The 13,422-nt window shown below is 48.1% G+C and overlaps 1 protein-coding gene across 1 annotated transcript in view; it reads right to left on the reverse strand.

Moving 5' to 3' along the window:
- ENPP1 (ectonucleotide pyrophosphatase/phosphodiesterase 1) overlaps nucleotides 1-13,422 on the reverse strand; it is a 104,535-nt gene that overhangs the window by 14,929 nt on the left and 76,184 nt on the right. Inside the window, exons 17-19 of the mRNA XM_074990556.1 lie at nucleotides 7,859-7,946; nucleotides 6,070-6,242; nucleotides 5,272-5,323 (exon numbers count right to left, since the gene is read on the reverse strand). Of these exons, the coding sequence (XP_074846657.1) occupies nucleotides 5,272-5,323; nucleotides 6,070-6,242; nucleotides 7,859-7,946 (313 nt within the window). The remainder of the gene's footprint in view (nucleotides 1-5,271; nucleotides 5,324-6,069; nucleotides 6,243-7,858; nucleotides 7,947-13,422) is intronic.

Raw genomic sequence — 13,422 nt, forward strand, 5'->3', positions numbered from 1 at the left:
CTAGTCTACACACTATCAAAACCATAAGCAGTCAAGTAGCATTTTAAAGACTAGCAAAAAAGTTTATTAGGTGAGCTTTCATGGGACAGACCCACTTCTTCAGACCATAGCCAGAGACACTGCTGCTCAGCTGGGGAAAGACGCCCCCTTCAAATAACAAAAGCAGGGCATTACAACAGCCTCCTCAGCACTTCCAGGACAGCAGGAGTGCCAGGGTTTGTTTTGTTGCTGTCTGATACATGGGGACACAATGGAATTTCTCGCCTGGAGCTTGCCATCCTAGTTCTGCTGTGCACCAAGCAGCACAGGTGTAGCAGGTAAGGGTGGAAGGGGAAGGGTCCACAGTTTCCACTTGTGTGTTATTATCTGCCTTTGCCAAGGACACTCTGAGTCCACAAGCTGCTGTGGATCTCTCTGCCCCGCCTTTGCTATGAGGCGAGAAGCAGCTTTCCCCAACTGAGCAGCAGCGTCCTGGGTTAATCAAGTGAGAAATACTTTATCATTCCTGCTGTCTGAAGTCAAAACTCAGTTTGAAGCAGTGTGTTGTTGCTCAGCAACAGCCCCCACAATCACTCCAGCTGGAGAGACATGCAGGCAAGGTGAGGCTGGGGGGCAGGGTCAGCCCTCCTCAGGTCCTGGGCTGTGCCCCATGCCCAGCCTCATGCCAGGATAGCAGAAGCAGCATTCCAGCACTGCTGCCCCAGGGTGACATCCCCCTTCACAGCTGCACTTCAGAGGCTTCTTCCAAGCAAACCTTCTTCTGAGCAAAGCGGGTTGCTGAAAATAACTCCCGACATTACAGATTGGATCCTAGCAAGTGTGGGAGGAGGCGAACTACAAATGCTCCCCCTCCGCTCCCCGGACTCGACTCACATTAATATGAAAATGCGTAAGTCGAGTCGGCGTAAAGAGAGGGTATACCATACTCTACACTGTCCAAAGCAAAGGTCTTCCATGTTTCATCATATATGCAGGTACCAAGGCTTAATATTTGTGGGGTTTCCTAGCTCCTTTTTCCTTCATGAAATTCTCATGTATCCTATCTTGTAAAATTCAAATTCAAATGTAAACTTTTACCATAGGAGAATTAAAATATATCCAGATAATAAAGAAATAAATTGCCACATATGCCACACCAGTTCTGTATTTAAAGGTATGGCTACACAGCAATTTTTTTTTTTTTTGAAATAAGCTATTCTGGAAGCACTATTCTATAACAGCTTATTTAGAAATAAACCTCCTATACACAAAATGCATTTTGAAACAGCACCCGCTGTATTTTGAAATACAGCACCTACACACATAAGCTGGTTCTACACGTGAGCACCCCTTTCAAACGGTGAAAATCAACATGTGGAGGTCGAAATAGCAGCCATTGAAAGGGAGCAACTGCCCACCAATAGAGGATCAACAGGTCTATCCACCCTTTCGAAGAGCTGCCGTGGTCTTTAGAAAGGGAGCGCCCACATGGCTCCAAACTCTCCTTTGAAAGAAGGGAGGCAGGAAATGCCATGGACAGGGTCCCATGGCCAACAAGCCCTTCGGGGCCTCAGCCAGCCACTCCCTTAAAGGGCCCCTCCCTCCACCCCACACAAGCTGCGTGCTGCCCAGCTGTCCCCAGCCCAGCAGAGCACACTCGTGCTCCAGGATGGAAGCACAGCAGTAGCTCCTGCAGGAGGACACCCTCATCCCAGAGACCCTGCTGTCAGTGCTTTGCACTGTCGCTGCAGCCACCTCCCACCTACTCGGGTTACTGGGCAATCCCCCGGGGGTCATGAGGCCCCCCTACCCCGGACACTGCCAGGCTCCTCCCGGGTGCCTCAGTGCTTCTGGAGCCACCCCAGCAGCACTGACTGGTGGGAGCATTTGGTGCTAGGGGAGTGGGGCGAGGAAAGGTGGCTGCAGAACTCCCGCATGTCGAGGCAGACCTTCGAGGAGATCTGCCACTGGCTTGCCCCCGCACTCCGGCACCAGGACACCGGCATGCAGCCAGCCCTCACCCTGGAGAAATGGGTCGCAGTCGCCATCTGGAAACTGGCCACCCCAGACTCCTACCACTCTGTGAGACAGCAGTTCAGGGTGGGCAAGGCCAGTGTTGGGGCTGTGCTTATGGAGGTAAGGCAGGCCCTGGTCACGTACCTCCCACAGGTAGGTGGGGAGGCCAGGGCAAGTGGAACCCCCGGCTGCAGGAGCCAGGCAAGCAGGGAAAAGGCCAAGAGGGGGCAGGCTGGGAGAGGCCAGCCAGGGCTGGGGGCAGGCCTGCCACACCCTCAGGGGAGCACACATCCCCCTTCTCCCCATTCAGGTCATCAGAGCCATCAATGTGATGCTGCTGCACAGAGCAGTCTGCCTGGGGATCCGGATGCCACCATCATGGGCTTTGACGACCTTGCCTTCCCGAACTGCTTCAGCATGTTGGATGGCATGCACATCCCCGTCCAGGACCTGGCACACAGCAGCGGCCAGTACGTCAGCAGGAAGGGCTACCACTCGGTGGTGCTCCAGGCCCTGGCGGATGCTAGGGGCCAGTTCACAGACATCTACATGGGCTGCGTGGGCTGCATCCACGACGCCCAGATCTTCCAGAACTCCGGGCTCTGCCAGCGCATGGGGGCCAGCACATTCATCCCCCAGCGGGAGATCCCAGTGGGGGTGGCATGCATGGTGGCAGACGCGGCCTACCCCCTCTAGCCATGGCTCCAGCAGCCATACATGGACACAATCGACCTCACCCAGGAGGCATTCAACCAGCTCCTCAACCATGCCTGCAATGTCGTGGAGCGGTGCCTTAAGGGGTCGTGGAGGTGCCTCCATGCACAGTTGGAGGTTGGGGTCCTCAACATGCTCCAGGTGGTGGATGCCTGTTGAGTCCTCCACAACACTGTGGAGGGCAAGGAGGACACCTATGTGTGGGTGGAGGGCAATATGGCTGGCCCCTGCTACAAGCAGCCCGGCGCTGCTCCCATCTGCCAGGCTCACCAGGACAGCCTCAGCATTAGGGAGGCCTTCAGGAAGGCCTTTGTGGATGGCTGCCTGTGACCCACCCACATCCCCCATGTACTTCCACCACCTGCCATCCCTGCTGCCACCACCCCCACCCTGCCACGACCCCCACCAGCACTGCACCGGCACATCCACCATCCCTCTCCGAGGAGCACAGCATGAGGGGGTGTATGGTAAATAAACAGTTATGAACAACTGTACGGTATGTGCAACTATGTACAGGTGGGTGGGGGACACGGTGTGGAGGGGGGTGGGAGGGCACCTAACCAAGCAGGGGGGGTCTGAACCCGGAGAGGGCGGGGGGCTCATTCCAGGGGTGGGGTGGTGGCCCACAAGCCCCGTCAGCCTCAGGATCTCTTGCCCCTGAGTGTGGCCAGAAGGCAGGCAACACTGGCAGCATGCTCCTGGAGCATCATGCCAATGCCCTCCAAGGTGTTCAGCAGTCTCTCCCATGCTGCCCTCCGCCACTCCAGCTCAGCCTCCATCAGCCGCAGGTGCTGCTTGGCCACCTCAGCCAGGCGGTGGCTGCTTAGGCCTTTCTTGGCCCGGACACGTGCAGCTCGTGGCGCTGTCCAGTAGGGGTGGGTGCTGGCCATTGCTGGCAGGCCACAACAGGAGCCGGGTACCATGGCAGGCCAGCATGTGTGTGGCCCAGGACCACTGGTCATGTGTTTGGCCCCCTGGCTAGTGCATCGTCCCATCTCACGGACTGGGGTGTGCGTCCCGCCGCGTACATACCGAAGGGTCCCTCAGCAACATCCAGGGGCACCCGACTCCCAGTCACCCAGCTGGACGAGCAGGAGGGGATGTAGTTGCAAGGTCCCCCTCCTCGCTCAACCACTCAGTGGTCACGTCAGCCTCCTGGGTCCCCGGTCCAGGCTGCTCCTCCGCCTCCAGCTGTGGCCCCTCTGCCAATGTGTCCAGGATCACCAAGAGCAGGAAGCTGTCCCAGGATGCCCTGGAGCTCCTGGAAGTAGGGGTAGGTCGCCAGTGTTGTGCTGGAGCCGCCAGTCTGGTCCCGGGCCCAGGAATATCCCTGCGGCATTTCCTTAACCTTACTGCTTACCTGTTCTGCCGTACACTCAGGATGGCCTCTTGAGAGAAGGGCCCCAGGCCAGGCAGGCAAATGCTGCCACATTTCACCACTTGACATCCATCTCACATAGGACCTCTTCCTCTTTCCAGAGGCCCAGAAGGTCCTGCAGCTCCCGCTTTATCCAGGGGCGGGCCCTTTTCTCCCCCCACCCCCCAAACCCTGGGAATCCTGCGAGATCTCGGGGGGAGCCCTGGGGCTCATGTGGGGGCTGTGTGCTGGCCATCGTTGACTTGCTCAGAGCGTGCAGCTGGAGATTGTGCTGGGGCTGCTCCTAGCACACATTCTGCTTCCTGCCAGAGGGTTCCTGTGTGCATGCTGCAGGGATCATAGAGCCCCGACGCTGCTGGCTGGAGTGGCCCTGCACTCCAGCTGACCGGCGCCATGGCAACCCCTCTTTTGAAAAAGTGGGATGTGGAGAGTCTACACATGTACTCTTTCAATTTAGTTTTCTGAAAGGGGACAATCTTCCTGATACAGGATGGGAGTTCAGATTTCAATATCTGCGCCCCATTCTTTCGATTTTCTTTTGAAAGGAGGCATTGCATGTGTAGATGCTCCTCCCATTGTTTGAAAGAGGGCCACGTATTTTGATGTTTTGTGCACGTGTAGACACAGCTATAGAGCCTATTTCAAAACAGAGCCATTGGATGCACTATGGCTTATTCTGAAATAGGTTTTATTCCCTGTCTTAACCGCACCTATTTTGAAATAGTTATTTTTAAAATAGGTGCTATTCTTCATAGAATGAGGTTTACCAATTTTGAAATAAGGTAACTGCTATTTCAAAATTATTTTGAAATAGTAATTGTGTTGTGTAGACACTAGGATAGTTATTTGAAATAATGGCTGTTATTCCAAAGTAAACTTTGCTGTGTAGACATACCCTAACAGAGGAATCATGTAGCAATGCCCCCAAATATATACTGCACCTGTAAAAAACATCCCACATAGCAATGGAGTTTTAAAGAACAGCAGTTTACAAGATAGGGGAAAATTACACATAAAGATACATTTTTCAGGTGCACAACAATAAAAGATGAGGTGCTTAGTTTAGTACATGCATTTTAGTAGGAACCAGGATAAATCTAGATAGTCAGATTTTTAAATGAAATAATGTTTTTACTTCTTTAAAAAGAAGAACTCCATTTTGTGCTGTAAAATAAAATGCTTACCTTCTGATGCAGTGTAATTTAATGGTTGCTGAAAATTCTTTATGTGAAAGTCCTATTAAATAAACACAGACGCAACAATTAGTTGTAGAGGTTAAAGTAACTTTGTGATGCTAGTCTTTCTTAGGCTGGGATAGCAATCTCATGGTTTTACAGAATACCATCAAATTGCTTTCTGGATATTCAAGTCTTAAATTGTAATAACACATGTGCTTTACTTTCAGCATTTAGGGTTGAAACATTTAGTAACAAAGTTGTTTTACCCTCCACTACTAATTGCTACTAATTTTTTGGTAGAGTACAGTTCCCTGCCAGCAGGTCTTAACAATAAATATACAAAATCTTTTGATAACGAATTCAAGCCCTCTGTTCCACAAGCCCTCCACACATGGAACTTCCAGTGACATCAACTGGAGGGCTACCTTTTAATGGCATGCATGATCAAGGTTTAAATTAAGAGGAAAAAAAGTCTTCAATTTTAAATACAACTGTCCTATACAGGAGAAAAATTCCACATGATAAAGTCAAGAAGGCAAGAATTCCAAGGCATCTCCATCAAACCTTGCCTTCCAATGAAAGAACTGGGTCCTATATGAAAAGATCTCTCAGGGCCTCTATATCTAATGTCCATTAAAATGAACAGATAATTTTTAATTGATGTCAACGGGCACTTTATCAGGCCTATAGATGAAAAAAAAATCATGGGATGTATGTAGCCATAACACTGGGAAGTACACAGTTTCAGACCCCGTTACTAACAAATTATTTTGGCTCAACAGCATTATCCATCTGAATACTTACTGCCAAATCACATGAGCAACCAATGTTCAATGAAGAGGTGGTTTTCACAAGTGGATATACAGAAGGATGACTTTCTTCCTTTGGATGTCTTGGACTGTAAACAGGATTCTTTAAAAGGTGGTTTAGGCTTCCATGTGTTCCATTGTTGTAGGCTGGTATTAAACCAAGCAAATCTATGAACAGTTCAAATGGAATATTAAGGGAGATCCCAAAAATACATGGCAGTATTACATTTTGGCTGTGGCCATACACATGGAAGTGCCATGATTGCAACATTGGTTGTTTGCCTCTTATTACTCCATACAGTCAAATTAAGTCAGGGGCTTTCCTAACTAGCTACCACTTGTGATAGTGACTTGTAGTGAAAAAGGAGGACACTATTTCTCATCCACCTGCCTCCTGAGAGTGAAAAAGGAAGGACCCATGCTCCCTCATGTAGAAAAAAAAATACTGGCACCTTGTGGATGTTGAAATGTGATTCAGTGTTAACTGGTCTCCTATATCCTTCATCAATTATGATAGCAATAGTCCCAGAAGGAAGCAATGACACACCCACAAATAAGAAGAAAAGAGACATGGCTTCCTGCCACTGGCTTTGAGCCACTAAAACATTTAGGCCCTGAAACTTTCCCACTGACTTTGTTGGGCCGATTCACAGGCTTACAGGTTTTTCTTGATCAAAGCCTTTGGCAATGGAAGAGGGCAAGGGTGAACTCCAGCGAACAAAAGGGAAGGAGTGAGGTTCCAGGGAGGGCTTCAGAAGGTGAAAGACAGGTGGACAACCCAGGGAGCACACAGGACACTAGCAGATGGAGAGGGATACATGTAGGATTAATCAACAGACAATGGAAGACTGTGGTGAGCTAAGGAAACAAAGGTCAGAGTAAAAGAGAAGAAGAAACAATATGGCTGTGTTTACACATGCCACTTCTTCTGGAAGCGGCATGGTAATGAACCATCCAGAAGATGCTAATAAGGTGCAGATCTAAATTGCCCATAACTTGTTAGCATATGGGCACGTGGTTCGGAGTCTGGCAGAAGCTCTTCCGGACTCTAAAATACACATGGAGATGTGCAGCTTGCAGGGATCTTCCGGAAGGAGGATTTCCTTTTTGGTTTCTTTCCAGAAGATCCCTGCAGGCCATACCTCTGCACATGTATTTTGGAGTCTGGAAGAGCTTATTCCAGACTCCGAACCACGTGCCCATATGCTAATGAGATGCAGGAAATTTACATCTGCACCTTATTATCATCTTCCAGATGGCTTATTACCATGCCGCTTCCAGAAGAACTGGCATGTGTAGACACAGCCTACACTATGAAGGAAGAGCAAAAAAGCAAATTAGGCATCCAGTTTACAGAAAAGGACTTTAGGCTGATATTGCTAGTGCAATAAATGGTAATGTTATAGGAAATAAAGTGACAAGTGTTCTGTTTATAGCATGAAGAGGTGTTCTCAAGTGAATGTACAGGAACATAAGGAAGCGCAGGAACCAAATCAATCAAATAGTTTAAAAAAAAAAGCTACTTTAGGCAGGCGCAGAAAGGATTGTTTTAATTCCTTTATGTCAAAAGTAATTTTTTCCAATTACGGAGCATTCATATTAATCTTATTTTTAATTCATGGGCCTGGCCTTTCTCAGGAACACAGATGACTTCAAGTTTATGAAATGCAATAGGCTATAGAGGAGAAGCTTCATAAGAGATTTAAACATGGTAATTAAGATTTTTGTTTTTAAGCTCAAAAGGTTTTCTCAGTCTTATGAAAGAACAACTGCTTTATTCTTACCACACATTAAATTATAGATTTCAATATTTTCAAATGGGTCAACTTGAGTCTTGAACTTGAATCCAGGTCCAAAGCCAATAAAGAGAGCCTACAGTTTAAACAAAACTCCAATTTTACTTTTGTCTTTAAAGAATATTTACAGTGGAAAAAAAAGTGCACATACTACTGCATAAACCTAAATGACTTTTATCCATTTACGTTTTAACCAACACACCTTTGATGACAAACATATATAATGTGCCATGGACTGAACTGATGCAGATTTTTATGCTACCTTGAAGACTAAGGCTACATCTACACTACAAGATAAAACTGAATTTATTTATATTGACTTTCTAATACTGGAATTTATAAGTTCGATTTTGACCATCCTCACTTCTACTGTGCCCCCCCCAAAGTAGAGTTCTTGCTGCCAAACACATATTGACTAGCTTCGACTGTTGCAGTAGTTCATTGTGGGAAGCTATCCCACAGTTCCCACATCCCTGTAGCATTCTGGGTATGCTCACTGGTCTTGATGTCATCTTCCCCCATTGCATTTTCATCATTCCCCTCCCGAACCCTGGAAATATGTCAATCCCTAGAAATAATGCAGAGACCCTCAAAATTAGAAGAAAATTTTTCGTTTCCCCACATTACATTGCCAACACGGGTGCAGTGACTGTATTCTCAACTGGCTATCCTCTGAGTATCCCAACTCCCATCACTGCATGCATGTGAGCCCTGAAAATAATGTAGGGGCCCGGAATGTTTCTTAAATTGAGAAGAATGAAGGAAGAAAGAATTGTTGGTTTCCCCCTACACTATACTGGTGTTGGGGAGAGTCTTAATGCTCAGTCCTAGACTGGTTTTTAGAAGAAAGAGGATAGAAAAGTACAGGAAAAAAAGAATATTGGTTTTCCCCCGGCGTCAACAAGCCCCCGTAGGAGTGGACTCGGTGGGTGCAGTGGGGGGGCCAGTTGAAGTGTTCTTCCCCAGCAGCAGCAAGCCCTTTAGCTGCTGGGGGAGACTTTTCCCCAGCAGCAGCAAGCCCTTTAACTGCTGGGGGAGACTTTTCCCCAGCAGCAGCAAGCCCCGGTATGGGCCAAGGGAGGTGGGCGGTTCAGTGTAGGACTAGTTGAAGTGGTCCTTCCCTGGTGGCAGTAAGCCCCTTAGCTGCCTGGGGAAATTTTCCCCAGTGGCAGAGAGGCCTGGTATGGGTGAAGGGGGGAGGTGTTGGGGGGCCAGTTGAGGTGGTCCTGCCCCATGGCGGCAGCAAAGCCCCCAGTATCTTAGCCATCCAAAATATCTTTCCTGCCCTTGGAGTCCTAAACACATGACTGGTAGCATGATTGGCACCAAACGGCAGGCGCACCCTTTTACTGGGTTGGGTTGGGGCGACCCACGTGATATGGCTGAGCGTGGGAAAGACCCAGACCATGTGGTGCCTGTAGAGAAGAAAAGAGGGTTTGCACACAAATGTAAACTACTGAGAAGTTTTTTGGTGTGTCATGCAAGCACAACCCCCAGCACAGCCTTGTTGACACGTGGTACAGCAATACAGTGAGGCAGGAGCTGGCACCAGACAGCACAGAAAAATTGCACATGTACACACAGAGCTGCAAACTCCCCGCAGGGGCTATTTGAACAGGTAGATGCACTCACAGTGCCAATAGCATAGAAAGAAAGAAGCCATTTTCTCAGGCTGTCCTACTAACATGAGCCCACAGCTAAAGGCTCACTGCTCCCACTTGGAAAATCACGTTTTTCCTGTTAGTGCTTTGCTCTGGCCGCTGCTCTGCAGTGACAGGGGCATTATGGATTACATATGGGACATCTCTGGAAGCTAATAAATTTGCTTTTAAGACGTGGTGCTTCCACACTGGCCTTTAATTGAACTCCTGAATTCGAGCTTAATACGATACCTGTCAGGTAACTGCGATTTTGTAATCAAGATTAGTGCACCCAATCAAGCTAATGGTCTTTACGGTGAAGACAGTGACTTGGTTAAAAAAAAAAAAAAATTCGAGCTAACTGATGTAAGTTTGACTTTATCTCGTAGTGTAGACATAGCCTAACGTTGGTCATGAAGCTAATATGAAGAGGTAGAGGAAGCCTTTGCAGAAAGTGGGGCAGGTAGACAAGCCTTAGCAAATGTGAGGTTGAGTCACAGCTGGCTTTAAAAAATTATCTTCAGCAAAAGTGAACAATGTGATCCATGAACATCCCTGCTCTCTTACCTCCTTTTGAGCCAATCAATTCAACTTCCATATGTTTGCTTAAATAAAATTACATAAAGGAAGTTAGTGTAATAGTTGGCTTCACATGAACGGCATATGTCACCTCATCAAGTTGTTTTCAAGTCTTATTCAGGGGCACTCACTGTTCAACTCTTTTGTATGAAAACTACACATCTAGTAAATCTTTCCCTTCTTTGCAGAAGAGATAGAATACTTTTTCCCTTCTAGATCACTTTCCTCGGCAGAGCTAAAAGCTCTTTGCAAACAAGGATCACAACCTCAAATTCAGTCACTCTCTAGGTCATACAAGCTCTGAAGCAGAGCAGAAAGTAGAAATCAAGTGTAGCTGTCAGTCCCTTTGAATTAACCTAAAACAATCTCCCTGGGGGGCTAGAAAGGCTAGTTGAGAAAGGCCCACTGAAGAGCGGTGGGAAGGCAAAGGAGGCAATTGCCCCAGATCCCTTTGAAATCCTACGGCAGTTTTACTTCACTGCAGTGCACAGCTCTGTGGGATGTAGGGATGCTCAGGGCCACAGTGGGAACAGCACTAAGGGCTCACTATCTTAGGCCCCATACCCTCTGGAAGCAGAGAGCTGGTCCTCCCTCCCACTTTGCCCCAGCACCTGAAGTGGCTGTGAGTCCCACTGAACTGGGGTAATACAAATATGGGGTAAAGCCAATTGCATGTGTTTAACTGTGGCTTTTAAGAAAGTTTGATCTCAGCAATACATAATTGTTGATGGCAAGAACAGGCTTCTGGGGTAAAGTCATATTTTCATTGTATTTACTAACTCCAGATCTATAGAAATGAACACAAACAGTCATGGATTCCAAGGCCAGAAGGGACCACTGAGATTATCTAGTCTGACCTCCTGTAAAACCAGACACAGAATTCTCTCAAAGAAATTCCTCGAGCATAGCTGTTAGAAAAAAAGCCAATCTTGATTTAAAAATTGGCAATGATGGAGAATCCACCACACACCCTGGAACAGTGTTCCAATGGTTAACAACTTTCACTATTTAAAAAAAAAAAGTATGCCCTATTTTCCATCTAAATTTGACTACCTTCAAGTTACAAATATTTCTTCACCATCTAGTCACTTATAAGCTAATCAAGTCAACAATTAGCCTTTTTGGTAAACCTAATAGCTTGAACTCTGAGTCTCTATAGAACAGTGGTTCCCAACCTTTCCAGCTGGGGACCCATTCTGACAATTCAGGAAGATTTGGTGACCGAAGGCAAATCAAAAATGGTGGGGGGGATGGGGGCAGTAGTGCCATAACTAGCTAATTTTGCACCTGAGGCAAGAATATAAAACTGTGCCCCCTCAGGTTTATATATTAGTTATTCCATAAAAAGGGAAAATACATGAATAAGAAAGTAACACTTTATTTATTATAGTTTATTATACTTAATCTGAGTTGCAGTGGGGGAAAAGACTCATCCTCAAACCTTCCCCCTGCCCCCTGGCTCAAACTCCACACTCTGAGGCTGGAGGGGCTGGGGGGAGTCACAAACAAAAAAAAAAAGAAAACTGAGAAATCAGCTACGTAGAAGAGAAGAGGGTGACAAAACGTGGGAAGGGAGGAGTGAGAGCAAAAATTACTGCCAGAGACTATTAAATGGCTTGCCTGGGATCACTAGGAGTATCAAAGACATGAAAGCAGTCTTTGTTATGCGTAAGGTGGGGGGGGTCCAACTTTTTTTTCCACTGAAGGCCAAATGGTAATGTGTTAATGTTCCAGGGGCTGAACACAAAATATCCCCAAGCCGCCACCACGACCACGACCACACCCCTGCTCCCAGCCTTAGACCCTCCCCACAGTCCCAAACTACCCCCAGCCTTTTACCCCGCATAAGTCCCAAACTTCCCCCACTCTTAGACCCCTCTCCTGCAGTCCTAAACCACCCCCAGCATTAGATCCCTCCTTGCAGCCCTAACTGGCCCCAGCCTTAGACACACACCCTCCTCCTGCAGTCTCTTCACCAGGTCTGCTAGGCTGGGTGGCTCCCCCAGCCCTCCTGCTCCCAGCAGGTAACAGTCATTAAAACCAATTAACTCAAGTGTTAAGCTTTCAGCACCAAGACATAAGGTAAGTGTTATCGCTATTGATAGATATCTGCCTGAGGCAACAATGTTAAAAAACTGCAAATGGCTTCTTTGACAGCCACCTGCAGCTGGGAACTGCCCAGCTGGTGACCTTTAATAAATCCAATGGTGACCCATAGGTTGGGAATCCCTGCTACAGAACATGTATCAGAGAGGTAGCCGCGTTAGTCTGTATCTTCGAGAACAAGAAGTCCTGTGGCACCTTACAGACTAACAGATATTTTGGAGCATAAGCTTTCGAGGGAAAATCCGCTTAGTCAGATGCATGATGCCCATGAAAGCTTATGCTCCAAAATATCTGTTAGTCAATAACATGCTACAGGACTTCTGGTTGCTATAGAACATGTTTTCTAAGCCTCTAATAAGTCTCTGAACCTAAATTTCCTCTAAATTACACAGCTGCCCTGCACAGGGGCTCAGAGTAGGCACACAAAGTGCCATCTCTGTGCACTGGCCCCAGCACAGAGTTGCACCTGCAGCTCAGGACCAGGCTGGAGTGAAGGGCCACCTCCCCAAGCTGCGGCAGATCTGTGCGGAGGCCATGTCTGCTCTGTGGTGGAGCTAAAGGAGAGGCTGCCTCTCCTCTTCCCCCAGCCATGGTGCCCAACCCAGAGCTGCCATGACAGGGGGAGTAGGGAGCAGGTGCATCTTCCCTGACTAGAAGACAGGCTCCCACTCCCCCAGTTGTGCCTGCTGGAGCTGTAGCAGCTGTAAAGAAGAACTGCTCAGATGACCTCAAGCTGCTGTGGTAGTCCTCTCTTCCAAGGGCAGCCTGTACACTAAATTCCTCACCCACAGCCCCACCCCAGAGTCTGTACCCCCAGACAGAGCTGTTGCACCCCAACCCTCTGCCCCAGCCCTGAGCCCCTTATATCTGGCTCCACACCACAGCCCCCACACTCCCGCACTCCAGCCCCAGCTCTATCCCAGGGTTCATACCCCACAGCTAGAGTCCTCACACTCCTGCACCCCAACGCTCTGCCCCAGGCCTGAGCTCCCTCCCACATGCAGAGCCTCTTGGCCCCACTCCCACCACATGAATTTTGTTACGTGCATTGAGATGATAGTGATGCGTTACACAACACCACGACATTGATGTGCACAACAAAATTCATTTGGCTCATGGGTGGGAGAGGGAATGCTGCTCTGAATCCTCTCCTATTTATCAACCTCCTTCTTGAATTATAGGCTGAAGCCCTGATGTAGCGCAATATCCGCTTTTGTTCATGTCTAT

The sequence above is a fragment of the Carettochelys insculpta genome, chromosome 3 (assembly GCF_033958435.1).
Source record: "Carettochelys insculpta isolate YL-2023 chromosome 3, ASM3395843v1, whole genome shotgun sequence".
NCBI lineage: Eukaryota > Metazoa > Chordata > Testudines > Carettochelyidae > Carettochelys > Carettochelys insculpta.